The 26,399-nt window shown below is 55.3% G+C and overlaps 1 protein-coding gene across 4 annotated transcripts in view; it reads right to left on the minus strand.

Annotated features, from left to right (window-relative positions):
* CAMK2A (calcium/calmodulin dependent protein kinase II alpha) overlaps positions 1 to 26,399 on the minus strand; it is a 63,128-nt gene that overhangs the window by 10,567 nt on the left and 26,162 nt on the right. For 2 of the 4 annotated variants that reach the window (XM_086713060.1, XM_025923625.2), the window contains exons 4-15: positions 24,440 to 24,494; positions 23,516 to 23,581; positions 23,323 to 23,395; positions 20,196 to 20,298; positions 18,800 to 18,883; positions 18,575 to 18,669; positions 17,220 to 17,342; positions 16,771 to 16,854; positions 15,237 to 15,279; positions 12,747 to 12,787; positions 8,105 to 8,137; positions 7,074 to 7,122 (exon numbers count right to left, since the gene is read on the minus strand). In XM_086713060.1, the coding sequence (XP_086569186.1) occupies positions 7,074 to 7,122; positions 8,105 to 8,137; positions 12,747 to 12,787; positions 15,237 to 15,279; positions 16,771 to 16,854; positions 17,220 to 17,342; positions 18,575 to 18,669; positions 18,800 to 18,883; positions 20,196 to 20,298; positions 23,323 to 23,395; positions 23,516 to 23,581; positions 24,440 to 24,494 (849 nt within the window). The remainder of the gene's footprint in view (positions 1 to 7,073; positions 7,123 to 8,104; positions 8,138 to 12,746; positions 12,788 to 15,236; positions 15,280 to 16,770; positions 16,855 to 17,219; positions 17,343 to 18,574; positions 18,670 to 18,799; positions 18,884 to 20,195; positions 20,299 to 23,322; positions 23,396 to 23,515; positions 23,582 to 24,439; positions 24,495 to 26,399) is intronic. The other 2 variants (XM_086714339.1, XM_025923626.2) reach the window with 1 other exon arrangement.

The raw sequence follows: 26,399 nt of genomic DNA on the forward strand, positions 1-26,399 counted from the left end.
AACTGCAGAAGGCAAAGCCGGTGCCCCAGGTGGAAGCCTTTGTCTCAGTGAGGCGTGCATGGCAGACATTCTGACGTTAGGTCTCATTTGAACCCAGGTTGTCTCCAAAATACGCCCCCCGCCCCCATCCCCTTGCTTTGCCGCCTGAATCAAAACCAGGTCAACAGTGGGGCTGGACCTAGTAGCCATGAACCAGGGCCCTCCCACCCCGGGCCCAAACTGGGGCCCCCAAGGAAGGTCTTAGGGCTTTACTCCTCCCTCAAGTCTGGGTGAGCATTTTGGTCTATTTGGGTGCCTGTGGGAATCAGGCACTGAGCTGTTCAGAACTTTCTAGGCCTTAATGAATCCCAGTTGCTGAGACCTGGCCTCCCCTGGCCACCCCTGAAACACTACAAATAATTGGTCTTTCTAGTACAGGTTTAGGCATCAGCTTTCTTATTAGATGTGTGCTGTTCCGAGCCCCGGTTTTCCCATCTGTGAAATGGAAACACCACCACCTCTCATCCCTTCAGTGCCAAACCCAGACTTGAGGGCCAGACAGACCTCATGGAAATGCCGGCGCAAGTCCTTACACGCTGTGTAACAAGGCCACAGGGTTGTTTCCTGGCCTGTCAGACAGAGACAACAGTGCCCCCCCCCACCCCCAGTAATGAGGTAACGAGGTGGGATGAGGCGATGCGCACGAAGCCCCCGGGCCCACTGTAGGTATGCATTTTCAGCGCTGCCGTTTTCTGCCTTCTCCTACACAGGTTGCCACACCCGCTTCTCACAGACACCCCGGGAGGTCAGCAAGGGCCAGTGTCCCCCATCTGATCCACAAGGACACTGGGCCTCCGTGACAGAGGAAGCTGGAGCCGGGTGTCGTGGCTCCCGGCAGGGCTGTCTCACCAGAAGCCTCGCATGGTTCCCTGGTGGCAGCCCCCCCGCCCCCCCCGGCCCCCCCCCCCCCCCCGCCCCAACGACCCAGGCCCAAGCTTCACTCCAAACCCAGTCAGCTCTCCGGCCTACTGGAGCAGCCTCGGTGAGGTTCAAGGGCACACTGTCATTTCTCAGTCTGGGGCCGAAGGAGGGGACCACGCCTGGCTGAGGCCCTGTCCCTGCCCCTTTCCTCACCACCGCCCATGCAACCCCACCCCGTCTCATGCCAGGGAGCTCACCTCAGGCCCAGAGGACACAGGGTCCTACGACATCCAGGCTGAAAGAACCCTTGGGGACCAGGGACTCAGCCTCCTTATCAGACTTTTGGGGAAATGGAGGCCCAGTAAGGGGGGTGACTTGCCCGAGGACATAGAACACACTGGGTGCAGAATTTGGTTCCCAGCCCACGGCCTTTTCCACAGGACCCCCACACCCCACATGCTCCCTGACGTATCAGGCCCATAAGCTCATCTATTTCCCAACTCAAATATGTGCTCCACGGAAGCTGGGCCGTGGCTGCCCGTGTCGCACAGGATCCCTGGACCTGGATGGGACCCCTGGCCCCCCCAGGCACTCATCCCTGAACGAACGAGTGCATCAGGCACTGTGCTATGTGCTCTACCTGCGGAATCTTGAAGCCTCACAGCACAGCTTCACGTGGCCATCACTTCCACATCAGCGATGAGCAAACCGGAGGTGAGAGAGGTCGGCCGGTCTGCTGCGGTGGGCTGACCGCCCCAACCAGAGTCGTCATACTGTTCTCGGGGCAGGGGCCCTGTGCCCAGCACGGCTCTTGGCACACAGTGGGTGCTCCGTAGACATACTGGTGAGTTTCTCCAATGTCAGTACCACGGTGAGGGGCTAATTCTTTACCTGCTGGCTCTGCTAAGATTTACCAGGTCTGGGAATGAGCCTGTCTTAGACCTTGAGCTCTGCCGGCTCCCTCTGGGGTCTTGCCTGGGGCGGGGGCAGAGGAGGCTTGAATGAATGAATCAGCGGGTGGACCCAACACCGGGGCCTGGGGCTGCTGTCTTCACCCTGTGTACTAGAATTGCCCAAGTTGCCAGGTGGTCCCTGTCCCTAGGACCCCAAGAGCCTGGCCTCCAGGTGGACTCTGCCCTCCTTCCTGGAGACAGAGGGTGGGAAGAAACCCATCCCTGCCAGGAGATGCCTCATTCCACTCCCACGCAGAATCAGGCTGCCGATCCAGAGCGGGCCACGTGCTCCGGGCAGGCCATGGCACCTGTCCACCTCCTAGCCTTTTCTGTACAGACCTTACGATTCCTTCCAGCCTGACATTGCACGAGCCTGTGCTTAATTAACGCCCTGTCTCCTGTGGGCTGCCTCTCACTGCCATCTCAGGAAGGCTAGCGACGCGGTCAGGGGCATGGATTCTGGAGCCAGAGTCCCCGGGTTTGGATCCAGATTCTCTGCCACTTCACAACTGTGACCTTGAGCAAGGTGCTTCTGCGTGCCTCAGTTTCTCCGTACGTATAACGGAGCTACGGACACTACTTACCTCACAGGGTGGTTCCCAGGACCGAGTGAGTTAAGAATGTATCAGTAGGAATAACTAATACATAGATGGTTCTCACTAAGGACCAGCTACGGTTCCAAGCCCTTTATATCAACTCATGTATGTAAATAATGATGCATAATCTAAAGCGTTTAGAGCAGTGCCTGGCACTCCGTAAATAAGAGCTGTGATTATTGTCATCCGGAAATCTCTGAATTGGAAGTTTTCCCTGAGGACAGCCTCTGGTCTTCAGCCTGGGCAGGGATGTTTTCCAGAAGCCTGATACGTGATGGTTCCATCTGGGTTGGGATTTGGGGTCTGCAGCCTGCTGCCCTGTTTGACATCTCCCTCTCTTTGCACCCACTTCCTCCTTCTTTTAAGTCAGAATCTCCCCCCTGAAAGCCCCTTCTTATATTTCTCTTACCCTTTCTGCCTTGTGGGTCTCTGAAGTGTGCACCTGTTTCCCCAGACCCTCTGCCCTCCCCTTCTACTAGTCTTCTCTTTTTAGGGCTGAAAGCCTCTGGGTTGAGATTTGCAGGATCTGACGTAAGCTGGCCATCCACTCTTTGAGCATCCTTGAGCTATTGAAATGCCTCTCTGAGTGTGAGCACACAAACCTCAGTGTGGCTTGAATATTGCAGCATATCAGGTCTGGGGTAACACTCTCTATCCCCTCCCTAATTCTGGACACTATACCTCTCTTAATGCAGCCAGAGACTATGGCTAACTTGGCTCTGCCTCCAGCCACTCAGGACATCAAGTTTGCCAGCAGTGGAAGTCTAGTGAGCAGAAATCTCCCTAGTAGCTTCATCTCTGGGATGGGAAATCTGGGAGTCTGGTGCTTCTGAGATGTGGAGAAATTCATTCTGGTTTTGGGTTCCTTCCATGTCCTCAGCAGTCCTGTTGCTGCGTGAGAGATCCATTCAGCAGCTGCTCAGTAGCAATCTCTGGCATTTCTCACCTACCAGGTGTTCATTCATTCAATCCAGGAGTGCTCCCCTACAGATGGGAAAGCTGAGGCCCCAGAGAGGTTAAGGCACTCTCTCAAGGTCACACAGCATGCCGAGACTGAGATTGGATCAGCATTCCTGGCTGGTATTTCCCAGAATGTCTCTGCCCAGATTCTGAGGCAGATCTTTGGGTTTGGGGAGGAAATTAATTTTTCATGGAGTTGACCAGGAGGAGGTAGGGAAGTGGGAAGGAGCCTGGCAGGGCCTCAATGCAGCTCAGAGGGTGAGAGGCCTGTGCCTGAAGCCTGAGGTGCTCTGAAATATTAATGTCTCTTTCTTTGCTCAGGGGGAAATGTTCCCTAGAGGATGACATTTCTAATTAACTTTAATGTTAGGTCAGAATCTACCCCACCAGCTGCTATTCTCACTTAGTAAGAAGACTTAACAAATTAACACCAGAAAATGGTTTTTTTTTTTTTGAAACTTTCTCTGAGGCCCGAAGAAGCTGGGGGAGGCGCAGGGCTCCTCTCTCCTGCCAGACACGGGGAGAAGCTTCTGGCTGAGCCAGTGTCTCTCCCATCAGACATGGACTTTTACATGTGGGAGACAGAGCAGGGGACGGGGTCCCAGTTCTGCCAGTAATAACCTGGATATACCCTTTCTCTCTGGGCCTCAGATTCCCCTCTACTAAAAGGGCGTAAGTGAACAAAAATTTAAGACTTCACAAATCTTCCCATCCTGGTCTCTAGAGGAGAGGATAATGGCTGCACATGTGGGGTCTCAGGGACGCCAGCCAGAACCATTACTCCCTGTGGACAATGTCTTCGACGGGTCACATTTTACACTTATAACGCATACAAATTTTGCATTCTGTTCCAAACACTTCTCTGTCTGTTTAACATATAAATATTTGTCTCAAAATAATCATTGAGTAAAATCAATGCTCCAAGGAAATGTTATGTGGCCTCTTATCATTCAGCCCTAACCTCCAGTTTGAAAATAAAGAAATTAGGGGCGCCTGGGTGGCTCAGGTGGTTAAGCGTTGGACTTCAGCTCAGGTCATGAACTTGTGGTTTGTGAGTTCGAGCCCCATGTCGGGCTCTGTGCTGACAGCCCAGAGCCCGGAGCCTGCTTCAGATTCTGTGTCTCTCTCTCTCTGTTCCTCCCCTGCTTGTATTGTCTCTCTCTCTCTCTCTCTCTCTCAAAACTAAATAAGGAATTAAAAAATTTTTTTTAAGAAATTAAAATTTATTAAACAATAACTATGTGCCAAATACTGTGTAACCACTTGATACACAGCCTCTCATTTCATCCCCACAGCAACCCGCTGAAATGGATACTATCGTCATCATCTCTTTACTGAAGGAAACTGAGGCTCAGAGAGGTTGAGTTTGTTGCCCAAGGTCACCCAGAAAATGGACCGCAGTGAAGAAGCACGGAGCCAGTTTACATCCATGACCCCCGTCTGCTCTGAGACCAGCATTATGAGACCACAACGAGCCTTTTCAAAATCCCAGTGCCTCTCATCATTAAGACAGTGAACCTCTAATGTGGGGAAAGCCTTAGAAATGCCATGTCTTGGCCACCACAAACCTATGGAATCAGAATCCACAGGGGCAAGGGCTGTGAATGTGGTTAGAAAATCATGCCTGAGGGACTTAGGGTGCAGACTTGACCCCAACAGGGAGCTTTTCTTCAAGATGATCCATTTTTTTGGTAAGTTTTTATTTAGTTTTTGTGGGGGGGGAGGAGAGTGCAGGCGAGTGGGGGGAGGGCAGGGAGAGAGACTCCCAAGCCGACTCTGCACTGTCAGTACTCGGGAGTCAGACTCGGGGCTCGATCTCACAAACCGTGAGATCGTGACCGGAGCCGAAATCAAGAGTGGGATGCTTAACATGCTGAGCCACCCAGGCGCCCCGAGGTAATCTATTTTTAAAGGGTGCCATCACGGAAGACTGGTTGGCTCTAGTCCCAGGCTGTGGTGATAGAGTGCCCCCATGCCCAGCTGGGAATGACCACCCAGGGACACACACAGGGTGGGGCTGGTCTCCCAAGGCATCCTGGCAGAGACGGAAGGTAGCCATGGTGCTCTGTGGGTCACACTGACCTTAGAGGCGGAAATGCAACGGTACCAAAAAATCTGTTACATAGTAAACCGCTCTGTCCCCTTCATTGTATTCTTTTAGAGGCAAATGTTTACGCTGAGAAATGTCGACACGGATATAGCTGCAATCTCTCCAAGCCAACCGTGTTTTTCTAAATTACAGACACCCCCCAGGTGTCTCCACCATGAGCTGTGAGAACCCCCACCCACCGTGGCTGGTCTCCCTGTCCCGCGGGGTGGCCGGGCGCAAGCAGCACAGCAGGACATCACGAACTCATCCGGGGATTTGGGGTCCCCCGAGCAGAAGTCGACACTTGTCCTTTCTGCTCCCACTCCAAGCATGCATGCCACACCTTTGAGCCATGGTTACGAGGCAGCATCCGGAGCCACGTTGCCCAGGTTCAGATCCTAATCCTACCCTTATGAGCTAGAGGACCTTGGGCCAGTTTACTCGACCTCTGTTTCCCAATCCATAGAATGGGCTCAATCACAGCACCTGCCTCACAGGGGTGTTGTGAAGTGCAGGTAAATGTCAGGTGCGTGGAACAGGTCTAGCAAGTGCCCCACAAAAGGCAGCCACTGTTCCTGTTACTGTCCTTGCTATTTTCTCCCTTACTAGCCAGTCCCAGTTATCTAGGTTCCTCCCCCTCATCCATCTGAAGGCTTTTGGGGACTGTTAGCCCCTGGCTACAGTAGGTCTTTCTCATACGCCTGTCAACTGAACTTTTTCTGAATCGTTGCTTCCCCTTCCTTTCTTATCATCGCTTCGTGTTTTTAAAATCAACTCACTTTTTATTGATTATTTAAAGTAAGCTTTATGCCCAATGTGGGGCTTGAACTCAGGACTCCTAGTTCTTTTTATTTTTTTATGAGCAACATAGACTTTATTTTTTCCGGATTTTGCACAGTGAATATCAATTTTCCGCTCCTTTCAGTAGCACTTAAGAGTGACGTTTTAAGAGTTATTTTATGTGCTCAGGACTCCAAGTTCAAGAGTCAAGAGTCATATGCTCCACTGACTGAGCTGGCCAGGTGCTCCTAAAATCAACTTTTTTTTTTTTTTTTTTTTTGAGACAGAGAGAGAGATCAGGGAAGAGTGGCAGACAGAGAGAGAGAAAGAGAATCTTAAGCAAGCGCCATGCTCAACATGGAGCCCGACATGGGGCCCCATCCCATGACCCTGGGATTGTGATCTGAACCAAAATCAAGAGTCAGACGCTCAACCAACTGAGCCACTCAGGCGCCCCCAAATCAACTCATTTTTTAAAAATTCAAAAGAAAACGTCTACCACTGTGATACATCTATGACTTGGCTATGTTAATCCTTTCCCTAAAATGTACCAACCTACATACGTGACCCCTACAACAGGAAAAGCCTATCTGCATGCCACCAGCGGACCAAGCACCTCATATGGGGAAACAGTGCCCTGCAGTGTGCCCGGTCTATGAGCGGCCACAGCCACGTTCTCTGTGGAGGAACAGGACGCACGTTGGTACTGGGGCCCTTCCAAGCCCGGGCTGTCAGTAAAGGGGGCCTGCTGGGAGGCCCAGGGCGCCCAGACACCGGAGGCAAGGCCCCCCCTACCTTTGGTGTCTTCATCCTCAATGGTGGTATTGGTACTCTCTGAAGATTCCTGCCAAAGAGAACACGGGACACGGTGAGGCCTGCCTGGCAAGCAGGAAGACACACGGCCAGTTTCGGGGCCGCCCCGGCTGCCTGATGCTGTGGCCCGGTTTCCGTAAGCCTCGCCGGCTCTGCCATCCAGATGCTGCACTGAAAACCCTGCCAGACCTCCAGGCCTAAGGAGGGGGAGGGCCCAGCTGAGCGGGTGGCTGGTGGCAGGGGGCGTGGATGAAGGGATGGTTGCAAGGAGAACCCTGGCCTTTCTGGAAGGGTTGGGAGGGCTCCCTGGCCCTGTCAGCTTGAGGGAGCCAAGAGGGGGTGTGGAAGAGCAGAAAAGGCATATGGTGGCCACAGAACGGGGAAGGAATACACGCACTGGCAGGAGAGGAAGAGAGAGAGGCGGGGAGGCCCAGTGTGAGAGAGGCTGGGCCTCCGGGGGAGAAAAACCACACAACTGAGGGAGACAGCGATGGAGTCAGAAAAAGAGGGATGTGGGCCACCATGCCACCACTGGATCCCCTCGACAGAGGCAGGGGCTGGTGGCTCCTCTGCCACCGGCAGGCCCTGGGTAGCATTGAAAAGCTCAAGAAGGGCCTCTCTGGCGCCCACTCCTTTGGCCAAACCGAGCCCCCCCTCGCCGCAACTGGCACAAACCAAGCCCTGAGACGAGTTCCAGAGCGGAGGGCGGGGAGAAGCGAGAAGCCAAGGGCTGGACGTGGGATGGGGTTCAAATCAACCTTCATACCTGAGGGGGCTCTCAGGTCTGCCGCCAGGCTGCTGGTCTGGGCCATGGAGTTGGAGGTGTCAACAGAAACACGCCAATGACACGCACACACAACACACATGTTGTCGCACGAGGCACACACGTACCAAGCACGCCCTGAGCACCCTCTCCCCGCCCCGGGTTCCCAGTGCAGCCCTGCAGGAGGGAGGCGGGAGCGAGGGTTTGAGGCCCAGCATTTACCGGCGTTTGGGAGACGGCAGACACTCACCATTAACTGAACGCTGGAACTGGACTTTCTTTTCTGGAAAAACAAGGAGAAGAGATGGGACAGGAAAAGACACAGCGTGAAAACGGCAGGGAAGCAGAAGAAACGGCAGGGAGCAGAGAAACAAAAGACAGGGGAGGTTTGGAAGGATGATGGGCCTCAGGGTCACCCTCTGTGGTCCCTCGCCAGCGTGGCATTGGGGCACGAAGTCAGGGCCACCAGCAAGAGCTGCCCTAGTATGGCCAATCCTCTCTCAGCCTGAAGCTCTCGGGGCCTCGTGCACAACTGCCTGGGGCTCGCCATCCGACCAGCAAGCTCCAGGCCGGGCCTCGCCTGGACCAGGGCTCCCCCTACACCAAGCTCTGACGGGGGAAACCAATCCTAGGGCTTGGATGCCAGTTGCCTAAGGCCTCCGGAAGCCAAAGCTCTTGCCGGACGAGAGGGTGCTCAGGTCTGGAGATGAGGCCCGTGTCTCCTCCTAGACTCCCCGCATGTGTCTCTACTGAAAGAACCCCACTCCCGGGTGGGTTGAGCGTCATAGTCACTTGGGAAACTTGTCGAGAAAAAACATCACCAGGCCCCCTCAAGGAGTTTGATAACTAGGTGTGGGGCGGGGCCTGGGCATCTCCGTTTTAAACAGTATCACGAGGTGACTTCAAAGCAGGCCCCGGTGTGGAAACCAGTCCTTTAAGTAGCCTTTGAAATCCTGCTTCCCAGCGACTGGCCTGTTCAGCTCCTTAATGGTGACAGAGAAACTGAGGCCCAGCCAGACGCATGGCTGAGCCCAGAATTTGAGTCTTTAGGCCCTGCCCTCCCTCCTACTCCAGTTTTGGGGGGATTTATAGCTTCATTCCTATTATTGGCTGGGGAACCATGGGAAGGAGAGAAAGAGAGAGGACACGTGCGGATTGTCTTCTCCTTCACTCACTCCTAAGCTAGGTGGTGCAAAGACTCACATTCAGGAGGGGCTGTAGGTCAAGACTGATGCTAAAATTGGACGGATGGGAAGCTGGGGTCCAGAGACGGGCAGTGACCTGCCCGAGGTCTCTCAGCCAGCTGGTAGCAGAGGGGAGGCTGGAACCTCTGAATGCAGGCTTTCTCCTCTGTCCAGGTCTCCAGGCCCCATAGCCTGATGGCGCTGCAAAGGCCCGTCCTTCCTGGACGCGCTTACGTCTAAGAGGCCTGGAAGCTGTTCTCCTCGCTGTACTGTGAGCAGGGACAGACTTGAGATGCCCTCAGGGTAGGCCTTTGTGGGGGCGGTGGGGGGCGGCGGAAGCACTGGCTATTCTCTGAGGATCCTTAGGTCTAAGTCTGCACTCTCTGACTTCAAGATCCAGGATCCTCTGAGGGCCAGGAGGAGCCTAAGATCCTGTGCTCTCCGTCCAGGGCCCCCAAAGATGTGGCAGAAGTGGCTCACTGGGCACTGCCCAGTGTAAAGTCTCACAGTCCCTGCATCTGCCCCAGCTTGGTAGACTCCCACAGCCAGCAGCCCACGGCCAGCCCCTCATCCCCTCTTCTAGCAGAAACCTGAGGAACGCAGGGCCCGGGGTTCCAGGCGGGACACGAGGAGGGAACACAGAGCAGAGACTGCGTCAGATTCGGACATACAGTGACAGGATGGGACATGGGGGAGAGGAATCACGATGGCACGGATGGGACACCAACAGGGGGCAGTGAGTGGGGCTGAGGGGTGGGAGCGGTCGGCCGCTCCTCATAGAAGCAGAGGCTTAGAGGTGGCTGGGAGGCGGGGGTGGAGGGCATCACTTCTTGCCAACAGAAAGGCTCGATTTCCCCGGATCACAAACGATGACGATGCTAATAATAACCCCGCACTGACCAGGGGCTTTCACCAAAAGCAGAGTCACATCTCCCGGAACCACGTGCAAAAGCATGGTTCTAGGGTTAGCAAAGATGGCAGACGTAAAGTAGGGTCAAAATTAGCCTTGCAAAGCCCATAAAGTACAGTACGGTGTTATCTCTGTTCCCCAACCAGCCCTTTTCCCGTCCAGCGTTGGAAGCAATCACTGGGGCTTCAGCAAAGCCCCCGATGAAGTCGGTGGTTTCTTTAGGGACCAAGTGGTAAGAAGAATATGTACGTCCCCACTTGGGCGGAATGTGTGTTGTTCCAAGCAGCACATGGTGTGACTCCCCAGGGCCCACTCTGGTGTAGGGCCTCTCACTGGCCGCAGGAAACACCTACCATTCTCCCCTTGCACAGATGGCAGGACTGATGACCCAGATCGCCAAAGGAGGGCACGGTGGGGCCCATCAAACCAACGGTTCCTTGACTGGAGGTCCAGCATCACTCATAGTGAAACACACGACTGGACCCCCCAGAGCAACACATTGCAGGCTAGGCTCCCCAACTCCCGGGCAGACCCCTGGTTAACTCTGGCTATTCCTGGCCTTTGGGTTTCTCTTCATCCACACCAAAGCCACCTGAGAAGCCGCTCAGGGTCTGTCCTGCTGCTGCAAGCAGGAGTGGCTCGTTCTCCAGCTGGGCCCACTGGCACGCCTTGCGGTGACTAGCCAGAGTTCCGCCATGCTACGTGATGTCCTTGCCCCCAGATAGCCTCTGCCTCCTGGCCTGGGCTGGAGAGGAGCCAGAAGGGAGCTTCATCCCAAGACCCACTATGAGGGAGGACCTGACCTCATACCCAAGGGCTCTGTGTCAGCCTTTGCCAGGGCCACACCCAAGAGCCAAGCAGACGGGCAACCCTCCCTCCGCCCCTCCTCCTCCGCTGACTTCAGCCACAGCCCACCCGCACCTGTGACCTCTGCCCTATGTCCTTCAAGTATGATTTTTTTCCCGGGGACCCCAGCACCCCCGGTGTCTACCCACTAGGGCCAAGAGGACCCCGGCTGCTCCAAACTGGGCCACCCTCATACTGTACCTCCCCCCATTACCCTTTCCAGTTGGAGGGGGGAGAGTGTTTGACTCATGCATGACCCAAAACAGCCAGGCAGCCAGAACTCAATTCTGGATTCCATCCTAGGATTTGGGATAGGTGTGTGTTAACTTTATAAATTGGGTTGGCTTTAGAGCTGTGTCTCCAAAGACTTCCTTGATCAAACTTTGTTTTCAAGGGAAATCTTACTTGCAAGTCCAATCCAGAAAACAGAAAAGATAATACTGACTAGCATCTCATGAGCAAGGATCGCACGCCAGTACCCCTGCTGAATCCTCAGGATATGCTGGTTTGCTTCATCCTCACAAACAGCCCTGGGAGGTGGGAATCCCTTTTACTCCCATTGCCCAGATGAGGAAACACAGGCTCAAGGGATTGAAATAACCAGCCGAGGTCTCTAGCTGCTAAGCCCTCCCTGGCTCCCTTAACCACTGCGATGTCTGTTACATGGAGCTATTTGGCTGAAGTGGGTGTGAGAAGCCGAGAATCTTCTCTGCTCAGCCTCCCCCTTTCCATCCCGTGCTCCCTGCTGCTAGGGATGCCTCCCCAGAACCTTCAGGCTCCAAGAAGTTCAGTTTGAAAACCACTGACTTTGGCTGATAACCAACTAATTATGTATTCCTCACGTACCCAAGATGAGAAGGAAAAAGGATTAGATAGGGTTTTGTTGGCTTTTTTTTTTTTTTTTTTTTTACTTTTCCGTTTTTAAAGCTTATATCTTAGAAATGATGGAGTCCACATGCCCCCCCACCCCAACCCATTGCACATTGCACTTATGAGGTAAAACTTAGCCCCCAGAGGACTAAGGGCAGAAAGGAGGCCCAGATCCTGGCCTCAGCCAGCCAGCCCAGATCTCCTCCCATGCAACCCCTAAACCAAACAAAAGCCAGTGGCCTGAGACCATAAATGCCACTACAATGAAGCCATGAAGCCACCAGCCCACCTGGATGGCTGTGTTTGGACAGCATCCCACACCTTCCAGCATCCTGGGCACAGCCCAGCCCTGGGGTCCTGGCCAGGCAGGGCTCTGAGCCCAGAAAAAGGCAGGGTCTCAAGAGAGGAGAGCCCACAAGGCAAGCCAGTGGCAGGGGAGGAGGGGGCCGGAGAGGGAGGGGGGCCAGGCCCCAGAAAGCAGAGGGAGAAGAGAGAGGAGGGAAGGAGGGGTCAGCAGGGTGTGGGCGGAAGTAGCTCGGGCAGGGCATCGGGGGTGGGGACAGAGGGCAGGCCTGGGTCATGGGGAGGAGGAGATTCTTGGCCCTGAGCCGGCAGGCCTTGACAGGGTGGGTGCCTCTGTCAGATGATTGGCTATCCAACCTCCACGGACTTCGTGGGTTGGACTGGGGTGCACACTGGGTCAGGGGCCCGTTCCAGCCAGCCCACACTCGGGGAGGAGGAGGTCACCCCTCATGATCAGCTCTGTCTCTTCTTTGTACCCTCTCACTTTCCAGTCTTCCCATCCCAGAGAACCACAGGTATCTTCAGACCTGCCCCTTTCCTTGCGCCCGCCCCAACTCCCCTGGCCACTTGCCTCTCCCACCTACTTTCAACCCTCCCCCTTCCCCTCCCCCCAGCTCCCCCCTCCCCCACCAATCCTGGGGACAGCCCGGCCGCACGAGTGACCACATCTGCCCACAACACCTTCAGCAAGGCCTGGGTCTCGCCCCAGCCCTGAAAGGCAGGCCCTGTTGGTGGAAACGCTGCCTGACGCTGGCCCTGCCGGGCTCCCGGGGGCTTACCTTCACACCATCATTCTTCTTGTTTCCTCCGCTCTTCCCTCCTGCGGAGGAGAAAAAGTAGAGGGTTACCAACACCAGGCAGGGCACCAAGGCCCACAGGGTAAGGAACAGCAGCATCCGCGGGCCGGCGGAGGGTGCGGAGCCGGCTCAGTGATCCGGGGGACACCTCCTCCTTCTGCTCCTCCTTCCTCCTTGGGGCCTGGACTGCCGGTTGCCCCCTAGGTGGGCCTGGGCTCCCCCGTCCTCAGCAATCTTGAGTGTGACCCTCTGGCCCCATGGGTTGTAAGAGGTGATCAATGTGTCCCAGGCCCGTGGGGTTGCTGTTTCAGCCCAGGGATTCCCTCTGGATCCCAGTCACCACCCGTGCTGCTGGTGGCCAACCCAGAGGCCTGGCTGCCTGGCCCGGGGCTGGACGCTCCCTCCCCACCCTGGCCCACTCTAATTTTAGCCCCATGCTGCTGCGGAGGTCATGTGTCAGCCCTGCCTACTCACTCCGGACAGCTGCGAGCGTCGTTTTGCCGGTGATGAGAAGCAGATGCCCCGCTCTGGGGCCCATCCCTGCCAGAGCACCCACCCCAACAGAGGCCTCCCTACCCCTAAATTCCAGAGCCCCATGCTCGGGCTGGCTTGTGTCCCTGGTGCTGGGAAAAGCAGAGCAGCGGTTCTCAGGGAGGCCCCTCCTCTTGTTGTTCCTCTTTCCCTCCCTCCCTGACTCCTGGACAGAGCCCCTGGAGAGGGCAGCAGCCAGGAATCGGCAGGAATGCCCAGCCCTGCCCAGCCCGGCATCTGGCCGCTTCAGACTTCAAACAAATGCCTTAAGTTACGCGAGACAGGATAACTATAAAGTGCTTAGCACAGCACTTGACCTCGATGCAGTAGATGGTCGGTAAATGGTAGTCACTGTAAGTCCTTCTCCCAGACGCCGGGAAAGGGGGAGCCTGGTTAAAGGGGCGGCATGGGACATGGACGCCCCAGAGGCTCAGAATGACAGGTTCATGCTAGCCCAGCTTCCCAGTCCTTCTCACATCTCTACCTGTGACCCCTTCCAGGCAAGTCTCCCTCTTAGAAAGTAAATGCAGGGGTGGGTGCCTCTGGATCCCAAAGCTGGGAGGAATGAGCTTCCTGGGCTGGACTGGGGTGTACGGAAGCTTCTATGAGCTTCGTGGGCTGGACTGGGGTGTACAGAAGAACAGGGGGAGTAGTTGCCCCTCCAGCTTCAAGGGGGCGCTCTCAGCTCCAGCCCACAACCGCAGGACTGTGGGTCCCATGAGGTCACATGTTCTGATCTTCAAGAGAAGACAGAAATCTGAGTTTTTCTATGAAATCGCCTAATTTTTAAGTGCTGGGAACTCTTTTCAAAAACACCACTGTTTTAAAACACCACTGGTCCCACAAGCCCATCAAGAGATGGGAACTGACCCACGGGCACCATCTGGACTAGAGTTTCTAGGGGCCCTTCAGACATTAAAAAAAGACTCTGACTGTCTGGGTGGCTCATCTTTCAGTTTAAGGAACTGCAGGATCCTTGTCTGAGGAGAGAGTGGGAAGGCAGTTAAATGCGGTGGGGCAAGCCCAAATGTGAAGTTCCAGAGTTTTCCCACCCGTGGGTCTCATTCTTCCAGCTGGTTCAATGGGCGGATAGACTCTCTGGGAAGCCAGAGCCATAGCTTCCCAGAGCCGACCCCTTGCTGTGGAGCCGGCCACGTGTCCACAGCAGCCCTCTCCGACTGGCCCAGCCCCAACCAGAGGGCCCCTCGGGTGAGCTTTGCTATATCTGCTCAGCTGCCCCGTCAGCTGTCCGGGCTCCCCAGAGAGAAGCCTCTGGCAGGCATTGACCTGGGTTCTCTCCCATGCGCCAAGGGGAGCTTCTTGCTAAGCCCTGATGCAAATCCCTTCCTTTTCTCTTTGGGGCCACATGCCACAGGTCGTTGGGTACTCCCTGCCTTAACCAGCCGGCTACGGCCAAGGCCAAAGACCATTACCCTGGCTCCCTGGTGACCCGTCGTGGTTAAGGGCTTGCTCCGGGGTTGCTCGAAGCTGCACCAGAAGCAGGCTCTGCCTCTCTCTGCCTAGCAATGGCCCCCACTGCCTTGTCACCAAAGGCCACCTGAGTGAAAGCATGGGGACTGCTTAGCACAGGGCTCAGTAACAGCGGGGAACAGGAATATTGCTACTTCCTGGGCCTACTTCAGTCCTGCCTGGACGTGTACCCCAGTGTTTGGGAGGACTCCCCCTGGGGCTGGCCCAGCCTGAGAACCCAGCACTGCTGTGAGTTTGGGGCGTTAGCCTTTCCTGATGGGCCTTTGGCCTGCTGACCTTTCACCTCTTGCCACTTGTGGGTGCAAGTGACCTAAGCCCCCAGTCTTTGGTCCTCTGTAGCCCTCACTCTCCCCAGGTCCCTGGCTCAAGGCCACCCAGATATCCAACAGGGCAGTGCTTCCAACAGACCTGTGCGGGATATATTTGGGGCTCTGAGGTCCCACCACCTACCAGAGAAGTTCCTGGTAGCCAGCATTGTGGTAAGGATGGCTCCCTGCAACAGAGAAGGAGGGGGCATGGGGCACAGGAGGTCAGAGGTGAGGGGGGAGAGGAGAGACAGAGAAACGGGAGGGGTGGGGGGAGGGGAGGCAGGTGCTGCATTCAGACACAAAGCCAAAGCCTTCTGCCCTGCCCCTCCATCTGTTTTCACCCCACAGCCCAGAGACCGTCCCTGCCTCCCTGGGGAAGTCGGGGAGAGCTAGGCCTTAGCTGGCACAGCTCCTGGAACAGGGCCACCCTAGCAGCAGATATTAATAGGTTCCACTGGCCTGGTAAAAGGGCTCAGGGACACCTGTCAGTGGGGGCTCCTAAAGGCCAAGGAAATGTCCTGCCTGGACAAGGACAATAGGCCTGTCCTCCCGGGCCCCCTTTATTCTCCACCCGGTGCATTGGAGCCCTCAGTTCATCATTAGTTTGTCCACTCGGGGCTCCTGGGCTCAGAGCCGTGGAGGGTTAACAAAGAAACTCTTTTGTCTCGATGAGGGGGCTAAGGCACCAGCCTGCTGGTTCTGACAGTCTGATCTGGACACTCTCTGAGTCTGACAGTTCATGATTTTAAGACATGAAAAATGGTTCTGACATTTTGAGATTTCCTCTGCGACAGCTCCCAGTGGGGGTTGGGGGGTGGGGGGCAGTGGGACTTAGTTCTCCTGGCCTCATGCTGCCCACCACCCCCTTGGCCCGTGTCCCCTTCCTGAGCTGCCACATCAGGCCTGGGAGCAGTTGGTGAGGAGGTTCTGAATGAGTTGAGGCCTCAGCACCTGTCACTCAGCGTTCTGATGGCTTCTCTGTTCCAGCGGGCTGGAGATTCCTCAGTCATTCTTCCTACCTGCTCGTGGGGTCCCTGGCAAGGTCTAGGCCAGTAGCTATCACAGCCCTGGGGGCACACATGACCTGCTTGAGAGGCTGGCAGCTCCGGGCCCACCTGGGTCCCACTGTGGCTTCCTCTGGGCCGTGACCCCTGACCACGTCTCTTGGCTTGTCATCTCCTGTGTTTGGCAGCCAATCTTTCATGCCCCTGGCCTCCTGCCCCATCCCATCTCACCCCCTAGAACCCCTCGCCAGCCACTCTGGAACCACACTTCCGGACTTCTGCACGAGCTTTTCTCTCCGTCTGGAACATCTGCCCACACTGACTCCACACCGCTAATACCTGCTTGTCATTTGGGGCGTCTGCTTAAATGCCACTTGCCTAGCAAGTCTTCCTGGGATGCTTCCGTGGTCCTCCCAGACCTCGACTGTGGCCCTGCCGTGTATTCCTCCAGCCCCAGGGTGTGCCCAGGCTCAGCACTCACCACTGCCCCTTAATGTCCTGCTTCCTTGTCTGTCCTTTCCACCACCCCCTCCCCAGCCCAGACAGTAGATGTTCAGTAAATGCTTGTTGACTCAGTGAAGGAGAGAACTTGTGAGGGAGTCTCTCGGCCTCTGCGGAGACCCGACCAAGCTACTCCATGTCGGGGGGTTCGGGAGGGCGGGGACCCGTTACCTTCAGTTTTCTCCTGGCGTTGAACTTCTTCAGGCAGTCCACGGTCTCCTGTCTGTGCATGCAGGAGGCCACAGTGGACCGATGCTGGAGGAAGAGGGGAAAGGTCTGTGAGTGGAAGCCAGGCCCGCCCGAGGGCCCCTCTGCAGGGTGTCTCATGGAGATGTGGTCGGGGTTTGGGGGGGGAGGGGCGGGGGGACAAATCTCTGTTCTAGGGAATGCTGTCCACACTGCAGGTGCTTGGAACCCCCGGCACCCGCCATTCAATGCCAGTAGCATCACCAGTCATGATGTCAACGCCTCCCGTTCTCACTTCTCCCTGAGAACCACAGCCGGGCAGCAAGCTCCCTTGACCCCATGTTGGGCCCGAGGGGCCAGGGGCAGAGCCATGGGGGTCCAGACCCTGACGTCAGGAGGGGCTCCTGGGAAGGGCCCTGCTGAGGAAGGCTCACCGAGATCCAAGGGTGCTTGAGGGCCTCGGCGGCCGTGATGCGTTTGGATGGGTTGATGGTCAGCATCTTATTGATCAGATCCTTGGCTTCCGGGGTGACAGTGTCCCATTCTGGTGACGGGAACTGGAAGGGGCAGAGGGGCCAGGTTTGCCCAGCCTAGCCCAGGCCACCCCTGCGATCCCCCAGCCCCTGACTGGCAGGGGAGCAGGCAGGGGTCCTACTGCCCATCCACTCGGGCATCCACAACCAGGAGGAGTGGGGACCCTCAACGCAGGGACCCCCCTGGAACCAGAGGAGGGACAGGGTGCTTTGCCCCCGGGGACAAATCAGAACAGAGGCCAGAGGGAAAGGAGGACTTCCTCTGTTGTTCTAAGGCTGTGCCTTGTCTGGGGAGCAGTAGGCCAGCGGCTATAGGCCAGACTCCAGAGTCAGAAGGCTGAGTTTAAGTCCTGGCTCTGCCTCTTAGGCTGTGTGACTCTGGACAAGTCATGTGACTCTCAAACTGCCTCTAGAGATGTTGTGAGGATTAAATATGACGTGAAACACATAGCGCATAGCTTGATGGAAGCAGCCTTATTGAAAATCAGTATAGGGGCGCCTGGGTGGCTCAGTCAGTTAAGCGTCCGACTTCACCTCAGGTCATGATCTCGCGGTTCGTGAGTTCAAGCCCCGCGTCGGGTTCTGTGCTGATGGCTCAGAGCATGGAGCCTGTTTCAGATTCTGTATCTCCCTCTCTCTCTGACCCTCCCCCGTTCATGCTCTGTCTCTCTCTGTCTCAAAAATAAATAAAGGTTAAAAAAAAAAATTTTTTTAAAGAAAATCAGTATAGCTTGGTCCTTAGGAACACAGACGCTAGAGCCAAACTGCCTGGGTTCAAATCCCAGCTCCACCACTTTTGGCTATGCAGTGTGGGCAGTTATCTAACCTCGCTGCGCCTCAGCTATCTTATCTGTAAAATGGGACTAACACTCACACCTCTGTCATAGGTTGGTATGCAGATTAGCTGTAATATATATATATATAAAGCATCTAGAAGAGTCCTGTATCAGTGCTAGGTATTATTATTATTTATGTGTGCATTACTATTGGCGGGAGCAGGGTTGGGGGGAGTTGAGAGTCTGGCTTCTGGACCTACCCTCCACCTCTCATCCCACTTGGGTGCTGTTTCTGCCTTCTGGGGCCCCGGGCTAAATCCCGTCACATAGAGGCTCAACCATGAGGCGAGGCCTCACGCATCAGCCCTCAGGCTCTACCCGCCCCACAATTAGAGAGTGGCAGGGGGCCTAAGTGGGTTGGGAGGGCAGGAGGGAGGCACAGGGGTTGACAGGGAGGCTGGAGGGAGGAGGGACACTCACATCATAGGCGCCGGCTTTGATTTGCTGATACAGGCGGTGCTGGTCCTCATCCCAGAATGGCGGATACCCAACCAGCAGGATGTACAGAATGACCCCTGGGAAGAGGACCAGGAGAAGCCTCACCCCCCTGTGGGGAGGAGCCATGAAGAGGGGAAGGATGGGAAAGGAGAGGGCAGCAGAGGGGCAGGTGACTGGGGGGATGAGGCGGCTTCGGGGTAGACTCACCACAGGCCCACAGGTCCACAGGCTTCCCATATGGGTCCTTCCGCAGCACTTCCGGGGAGAGGTATCCAGGCGTCCCTGCGAACCCTGCTCCCCAGACACCCAGACAGGCAGACACACACACAGAGGTTGGCACGTTAGCAACCCAGAGCAAGATCCTGCTGGAAGAGGGATGAGGTTGCCCTGGAGATGAGGAAAACACTCCTTGCCCCCAAGAGTGTGTCGAGGGCAGGAAGCTCTGGCCCGGCCAGGCAGCAAAGCCTCTAGACCAGGCTGGACAAGTCCACAGTGCACCTGTCACTACCCCCACTCCAGAGCCCATGGCAGAAGTCATCAATCAATCCCAGAGTCCTTCCCGTGGGGTCCTGACTCAGCATCCCTCACTTCTAACAGCCATCCTGCGGCCACTATCAAGCGCTGGTGGCACACTAGACCAAATGTCCTTGCCTTGTCAGCTATAGCCGAGCAGAACCCTTGCCCACTCCCCACCCTTGTCGGAGCTGGTCCTGGGAGAGGAGGAGGACTCTCCCCAGCTCTGGTTTTGCCTTAAGTCTCTTTTTCTTCGAGGCCTCAGTTTCCTCATCTGTCAAATGAGGGATTAGGGACGCCTCCCTTCACCACTTCCCGGCATTGTTGAGAGGATCTCGCTGGCAACAAACAGGCATCCAAAGTACTTTAACAGATAATCCTAAGAACAGTGACTATCTCTTAAGTGTGTGTGCTAAGCACGGAGCTGAGCACTTACACGTCTGGTCTCACTCCTCACACAGCCCTGAGGAACGTGCTGTTATCACCCCCATTTCACAGGTGAGGAAACAAAGGCTCAAGCAAGGTGACGTGACTCGTCCCAAATCACACACCTCCTAAGTGGCAGAGTCAGAACTTGAACCCAGAGCTCTGGCTCTTAACCGATGATCAAAAGTGCCCACTAAAAAGTTTCCCCAGATAGCAGAAAGGACTTAATTATGCCAGAATCTCAGAGTGCTCCGGCTTGTGTGAGCTTAGATCCTGGCTCTTCCCCTTTTGATCTCCCGTGAACTCTTCCAAGTTTCTTAGCCTCTGTTCCCCATTTGTAAAATCAGGATAATTAGCCCCGGTACCCAGGCTGTTAGGGGAACCCGTGGAAACCCCCTAGCCAGTAGGGATGGTGCACGTGCGTGTGAAGAAGCCACGTACTCTTTTCATGATAACCGTGTCCCTGTGCCTGAGTCCCGTGGATATAGGATGGGCAACACCCAGTGACCAGGGGCTGAGTGGGCTGGGACCGCTGCTCCTAGAGCCCTGGCTAGTGCAACAGCCATCTCCCACTTGCCCCTGCTTGGGCAGGGCTCTCCTAGAGGCCAACGTGTCAACACAAGGCCGGCCCCCGGTGCCCCTGGCACCCCCTGCTCCCACTCACCGAACCATGCCTGCTGCTCCCCTTCCACCTCTATGGCCAGGCCAAAGTCCGCCAGCTTCACCGCGGCACCCTTGAGCTTGGAAGCCAACAGCAGATTCTCCGGCTTCCCAGGACCAGAGAGAAGAGTGAAGTGGGGGAAGAAAGACCCAGAAGACAGTGATGAGCAGATTCAGAACCTCACCTCTGGGGGCCTGGGCGTACGGAGGAGCAGCTGGACAATCCAGAGGTGCCCTGCACCCGCCCCTCCAGTCCCAGCCACGGGACCCCGAGCTTCAGCCCCCAGACAGGGGACGACCCTAGGGCAACACCGCCATCTACTGCACCAGAAAGACCTTTTCCCCACCCCGCATCCCCTCCTTCACCTCATCTCAGGGTTTGGGGCTGGGGCTGAGGTGAGGGCAGGGAGTTGGGGGAATAGCCACCACTATAATAGAGAAGGAGTGATATTTATTGCGCCCCTCCTAGGTGCCAGTCACTAGGCTAAGTGTTTTGCATACATCATCTTATGGCCTCAACAACCTTTGGGGTCAGCATCATTCTCCCCGTTTTCCACAGTAGCCTTCCTACATTCCCCAAAACAGTCATGCTTGTTCCCACCTCAGGGCCTCTGCGCTTCCCGCCCCCCCTGTCTGATTTGCTCCTTCTCTGAGCTCCACAGGGCTGACCTCTTCTCTTCATCTGCTCTCACCTTCATGTCACCCTGTCAAAGGATCCCTCCGTGACTATCCAAAGGAGGAGCCCCCAGGTAGCCTCTGTCTTAGCAACTTGTTACTATCTTCAGAGATATCATCACAATTTGTAATGTTTCCCCATCTGTTGTTGTGCTTGTCCATTATCTGTCACCTCTATAGAAAGTGAGTTTCTTACCACTACATCACCCGCACCTAAGACGGGGGACAGCGCAGAGCAGACACTTAATAAGTATTTGGCATATGTATGAAGGTGAGGAAACCAAGGCTCGGAGAAGTTAAGTGACTTGGCCAAGAGCACACAGCTGATAAGTTATAGAGCCAGAATCGAGGCAAAGTCAGGCTCTAGAGCTGTTTTTAACCACTCTAGGCTGAGAGAGGGCCTCATATATGCTGCCTGGCCTCTGGGGCCCCAAGGCTGCTGTCTTCTGCTGGGTCTGGAGAGGAGGAGATGCCCCTACACAGGACAGAGGGAAGTGGAAGTGAATCCTGCAGTTAGATAGCCCTCGCTTCTGACCCAGGTCCACCATTTCTATGCCGTGGAACTTGGGCAAGTCGTGTCAATCCTGAGCTTTAGTTTCCTCTCAGAAAAATGGATCAAGCCCAGCTCACGGAGCGGTGTGCGGATTAATCCGTGTAGAGCCCTTGGCAGTGGCCTACAGCGTGTGGTTGATGAGCATTAGCGCTCCCAGTTTCTGCTTGGGGTGGGCTGGGGGCGTGGGCTCCGAGTCCCCGGAGACAGCTGGTTTCCTCTGACCCCCTTCCCCACTGGAACTTCCGAGGGGTCCCACCTCTGACCTTCCACTGACCAAAGTTAGGCGGGACCCAAACAAATATAGCTCCATCCGTCCCTCGTTAAGGCCTCTTTTATCCTCTGGCGACTGCGTTCCCAAAGTGTCCTGGGCCTTGGTAGCTGTCCTGCCCTGATTTGATGAATATGCCACTAATTAATCTATGCAGAGTGGCCTAAATTTGCTCTGCCTCTCCTCCTTTCTCCTCCTGTGCAGGGGCTGTAGCTATAATGGGAACAGGCCCTCTGGGAGAACTGCCCTGCAGTCTGGCAGGACCCTCTGGGAGTGCACACTCACCTGTGGGTGTAGACTGATAGACTAGGAGCTCACGGGAGCTCAGCTGAGAAACCATGGACTGCTCGTGATAGAGGTGGGCAGGGGCTCAGGTCAGAGCACTGCATCCCAAAGAGGGACCTGGGTCCCACTGGAGGACGCCCAGGGAGGGCGCCCAGAGAGGGCGCCCAGGATGAAGAGGGCCTGGAAATCCTGTCCTGCCTGGGAACGGAGGAGAACAGCCTGCGGAAGACTTAGGAGGTACAACAAAGCTGCCCAAGGGTCTCTGGGCTGCTCCAAGCTGGATGCTTGATCTGTGTGACCCCAAAGGGTAGAACTGGGGTTCACAGACAAAACTCCCACAGCAGGAAAGATTGAAGGAGCATTTCCCAGTGGTTCAAGGGGGATACCCCATAAGAAGCAAGTTCAGAGTCACAGAAGGCCAAACGCAGAGGTTCAAAGGCACCTAGAAGGAACTACTGTAGAAGCAGGAACTGCATTGAGGGGCTTTTTGGCCCAGGCCACTGCGGGCACAGGATCTGGGGTCAGAAGGCCAGGGCTCCAGTCCTAGCCCAGACACAGCTGAACTGCGTATTCTTGGGCAGGTCCCTTAGACACTCTAAGCTTCAGTTTCCTGTTCTGCAAACTGGGGATACCAACCGAGGTAACCAGCCTCGATGCCATGAGGCTCAGCAGAGGAGAGCTAGGAGTCTGTGCCGACCAGGCAAGGCTATGTGGCTCGCGCCAACCCTAGACTGCACATCTGCTTAGGTCTGTCCATCTTCCCATTCAGGTGGGAAGAGGAAGGACTCTGAGGACCCCGAGACCTGTTTTTCTTCTCCCCCCACCTGCCAGAGACCCAGAAACAAGAATGACAATGTGTCCGAGCACCAGACACTGTGCTGTCTCCTTTGACATCCTCAGCAACCCTGTGCAGAGGTTGCTATGGCGACCCCGCTGTAAGGAAGCTGAGGCCTTGAGGCTAGAGAGTGGCCTAGCTGGGCCTTGGACCCCTTCGTAGCCAGCACTGTCAGTCTAACTACATCTTACCCGGTCTGGCCCAAGGCACAGGGGGCGAGGAGTCAGGACACTGGATCCTGAGCCTAGATACTCCTCCCTGAGCCCAATTTCCTGATCTGAACAGTGGCGTCTATATTCCCCACCCAGCCCAACTCAGGGGATTCTGGGGGCTCCTGGGTGGCTCAGCCAGTTAAGTGTCCAACCCTTGATTTCAGCTCAGGTCATGATCTCATGGTTCAGGAGTTCGAGCCCCGCGTCGGGTTCTGCACAGAGGCTGTTTGGGATTCTCTCTCTCTCTCCCTGTCTCTCTCTGCCCCTCCCTGGGTGAGCTGCACCCCCAGGTGGGTCGCTCACCTTCAGGTCCCGGTGCACCACACCCATCTGGTGGCAGTGCAGCACGGCCTCCAGGATCTGCTGGATACAGTGACTGGGGAGAGAGAGGAAGGGGTCATGGTGTGAACGCAGGCCTCTCCCGGAAAGCTGGAAAGGCAGGGAGGGAGGCCCCCTTGGCCCCAGGCACCATCGCCAGGCTGCACATGGCACTCACCTGGCATCAGCCTCACTGTAATACTCCCGGGCCACGATGTCCTCAAACAGCTCCCCACCAGTAACCCTGGGGAGACAGGCACAAAGTCACCCTCCCACAAAGGCCCCAGGTGTTGCCTCTTCCGGAAGAGTCTCCAGGAAGCTAAGGACGGGACCCAGGGACCTCAGAACCTCAGCCCAAAGGGAGGAACCCCAGGGGTGTCTCCTGTTGGAACCCTCTTCCTGGCTTCTAGCCCACCCGTCCACCAACTCCCCTCCCCTCCGCCACCTGCCCTTCTCTCCCACTGGGTCCATGCTGCACTTAGGACAGGGATGGGACACTCAGAACGTATCACTCAGGGTCATCAGGCTCCTGGAAGCCCAAGGACTGGGTTTTGTTGCTGTTATTGTTGTTTGTTTGTTTGTTTAGTAAACTTGAGTTTTTTCGAGGAACTTTAGGCACACAGCGAAACTGAGGCACAGAGATTTCCCACACACCCACACATGCAGAACCTCCCCCACTATTAACTGGTTTTTTTTTTACGGACGGGACCAGTGCCTTCACTGAAGTTTCTCTGCCAACCCAAGAACCTATCATTTCATTATTGTTTTTCCTTCCATTGATTGGCTTTAAGAACTCCACAATGACTCCAAAAGGAAACTTTCTATCGCCACCAGACATGCAAAGCCAGCATCACTGGCCACGAACAGAAGCAAAATGAAAGCTGTGCCAAGGAGAGGAACGGGTATGTGTCGCCTTTTCAGGGAACCCCACCTGCACTGCTTGGGTGGCGGGCCTACCACATTTGGGAAACTTCGGTCTCAGAAGAGGGAATTCAGCCCAGCCTGGGAGCATTTGGGAATCGGGCCGAGGGACCCAGCCAGGTCACCCCGGCTCCGGCTGCCCCCCTACCCCTTGTACAGGCCGGGGTGGGCCCAAACTCACAGGTCGAAGATCAGGTAATGGTGTCCCTCCTCAGAGATGCTGTCGTGGAGCCGGACTGTGGGAGGGGCCCAGGCAGCCAGTTAACCCGGAAGCACTGCTTCCTGTCCCCTCCTGCCCTCTCCCCTCCCCTCCCCCGCCCCCCAACAGCCAACATGCCAATTTCTCAGTCACTGAGCACAAGCTAGGTAACAGGTGCTTTGACAAACTAAGTAAAGGATGGCTCACTGACTTCGGGCATCGTCAGAAGAGGCCCGGGTTTAAAGGGGAAAGACCCCTCCCCGCTTTGGTGAGAGTTTGACCCCTTTCTTCCCCCAACGCTTAGCTTCTTGCAGGGCGAGGTGGCATCGTCGAATCAGCCCGTGGCTCAAATCTCTGCCACTTCCTAGCTGTGTGACTTCAGGCAAGTTGTTACACCTTTCTGAGCCTCTCTTTTCTTGCCCGGACAATGAGAATGAAACTTCTGGACCCTCAGGCTTGTTGTGAGAATTCCATAAGGCACCCAGCCGGTGTTCAACCAATGCGGCCCTGAGTGCCTAACCCCACTGTGTATCCAGGTCTGAGATAAGAGAGCTGGGGGGCGTGGGGGACAGTGGTCCCTGAGTGTGAGCATGCTGAGAAACTCATCTCTTCCTACCTCATTTACCAAGAACGGGGGCAAGGCTCCCAGAAGCCCAGAGCTCCCTAAATTACCCCCTGAGATTCTAGAAGGAAGGGCCCGAGGCCTGGGGTTGACTCTAGGGGGCTGCACCCTGCCAACCAACTGCATTTTCTCCCAGGACAGCTTCACATCCTTCCCTGAGCCACAGCCTAAAAATGTCCCCAGAGCGGGGTGCGGGCTCAGAGAATTAAGATACATCGCACAACGGAAAATTACACAGCTGTTAAAATAATACGGCAGTTATGTATCCACTGGTTCAGAATCATCTCTGAATTATGTTGTTTGGCAAAAAAGCAAAGCGCAAAACAGCGTGCGTGGTACTTTTTATAAAAGATGTATTTAAGCCTGTCTGTGACATAAGCCTCTCTGGAAGGATACAGAGAAGTGGGCACTGGGGTACCTTGGGAAAGGGAATCGGGAGAGCAGGGGTTGTGAGTTGTTGAGACTATTTTTTCACTGTGAGCCCTAGTGCCATCTGAATTCTTGCCATGGGCATGTATTTCTGACTCAATATTGAGTCCCCTAAATGGCTTAAGACTCTCCTATCTGCACATAAAGTTTGGAGAAGCAGGATCAAAAACACAAGAGTGGGTGTCTGCTATGGGGGAGGGGAGAATGTGACCAGAGATGGAGGAGGAAGGGAACACAAGTTTATTATTTTTTTTAAAGATTTATTTATTTAGGTAATCTCTACACTGAACGTGGGGCTCAAGTTCACAACCCCGAGACCAGGAGTCACACACTCCACCGACTGAGCCAGGCAGGAACCTCAGGCATGCAAATTTAATTAAAAAAATTGTTTTAATTCCTAAATGATGATATGTGTTTATAAATGACAGAAAGAGGGGAGCCTGGGTGGCTCAATCGGCTAAGCATCCGACTTCGGCTCAGGTCATGATCTCAGGTTTGTGGGTTCGAGCCCCGCGTCGGGCTCTGTGCTGACAGCCTGGAGCCTGCTTCGGATTCCGTGTCTCCCTCTGTCTCTGCCCCTCCCCCACTCATGCTCTGTCTCTGTCTCTCTCTCTCTCTCAAGAACATTAAAAAATCTTTTAAATAAATAAATGACTGAAAGATGTGTTAAACATATGTTTATTTTGCTCCTAACTAAGCTCTACGCTCAACTTGGGCTTGAATTCACAACCCCGAGATCAAGAGCCGCATGCCCTACTGGCCGAGCCAGGCAGGCGCCCCTGTTTGTAGTATATTTCAAAGCAAAAACAAGAAGCAGGTTGCCTTCAAGTACATATTATGTGATCCGGCTTTAATTTCTTCTCAACACTTTATTATAAAAAATTTCAAACA

Source organism: Puma concolor, chromosome A1 (assembly GCF_028749965.1).
Source record: "Puma concolor isolate L17-30 chromosome A1, mPumCon1.1.hap2, whole genome shotgun sequence".
NCBI lineage: Eukaryota > Metazoa > Chordata > Mammalia > Carnivora > Felidae > Puma > Puma concolor.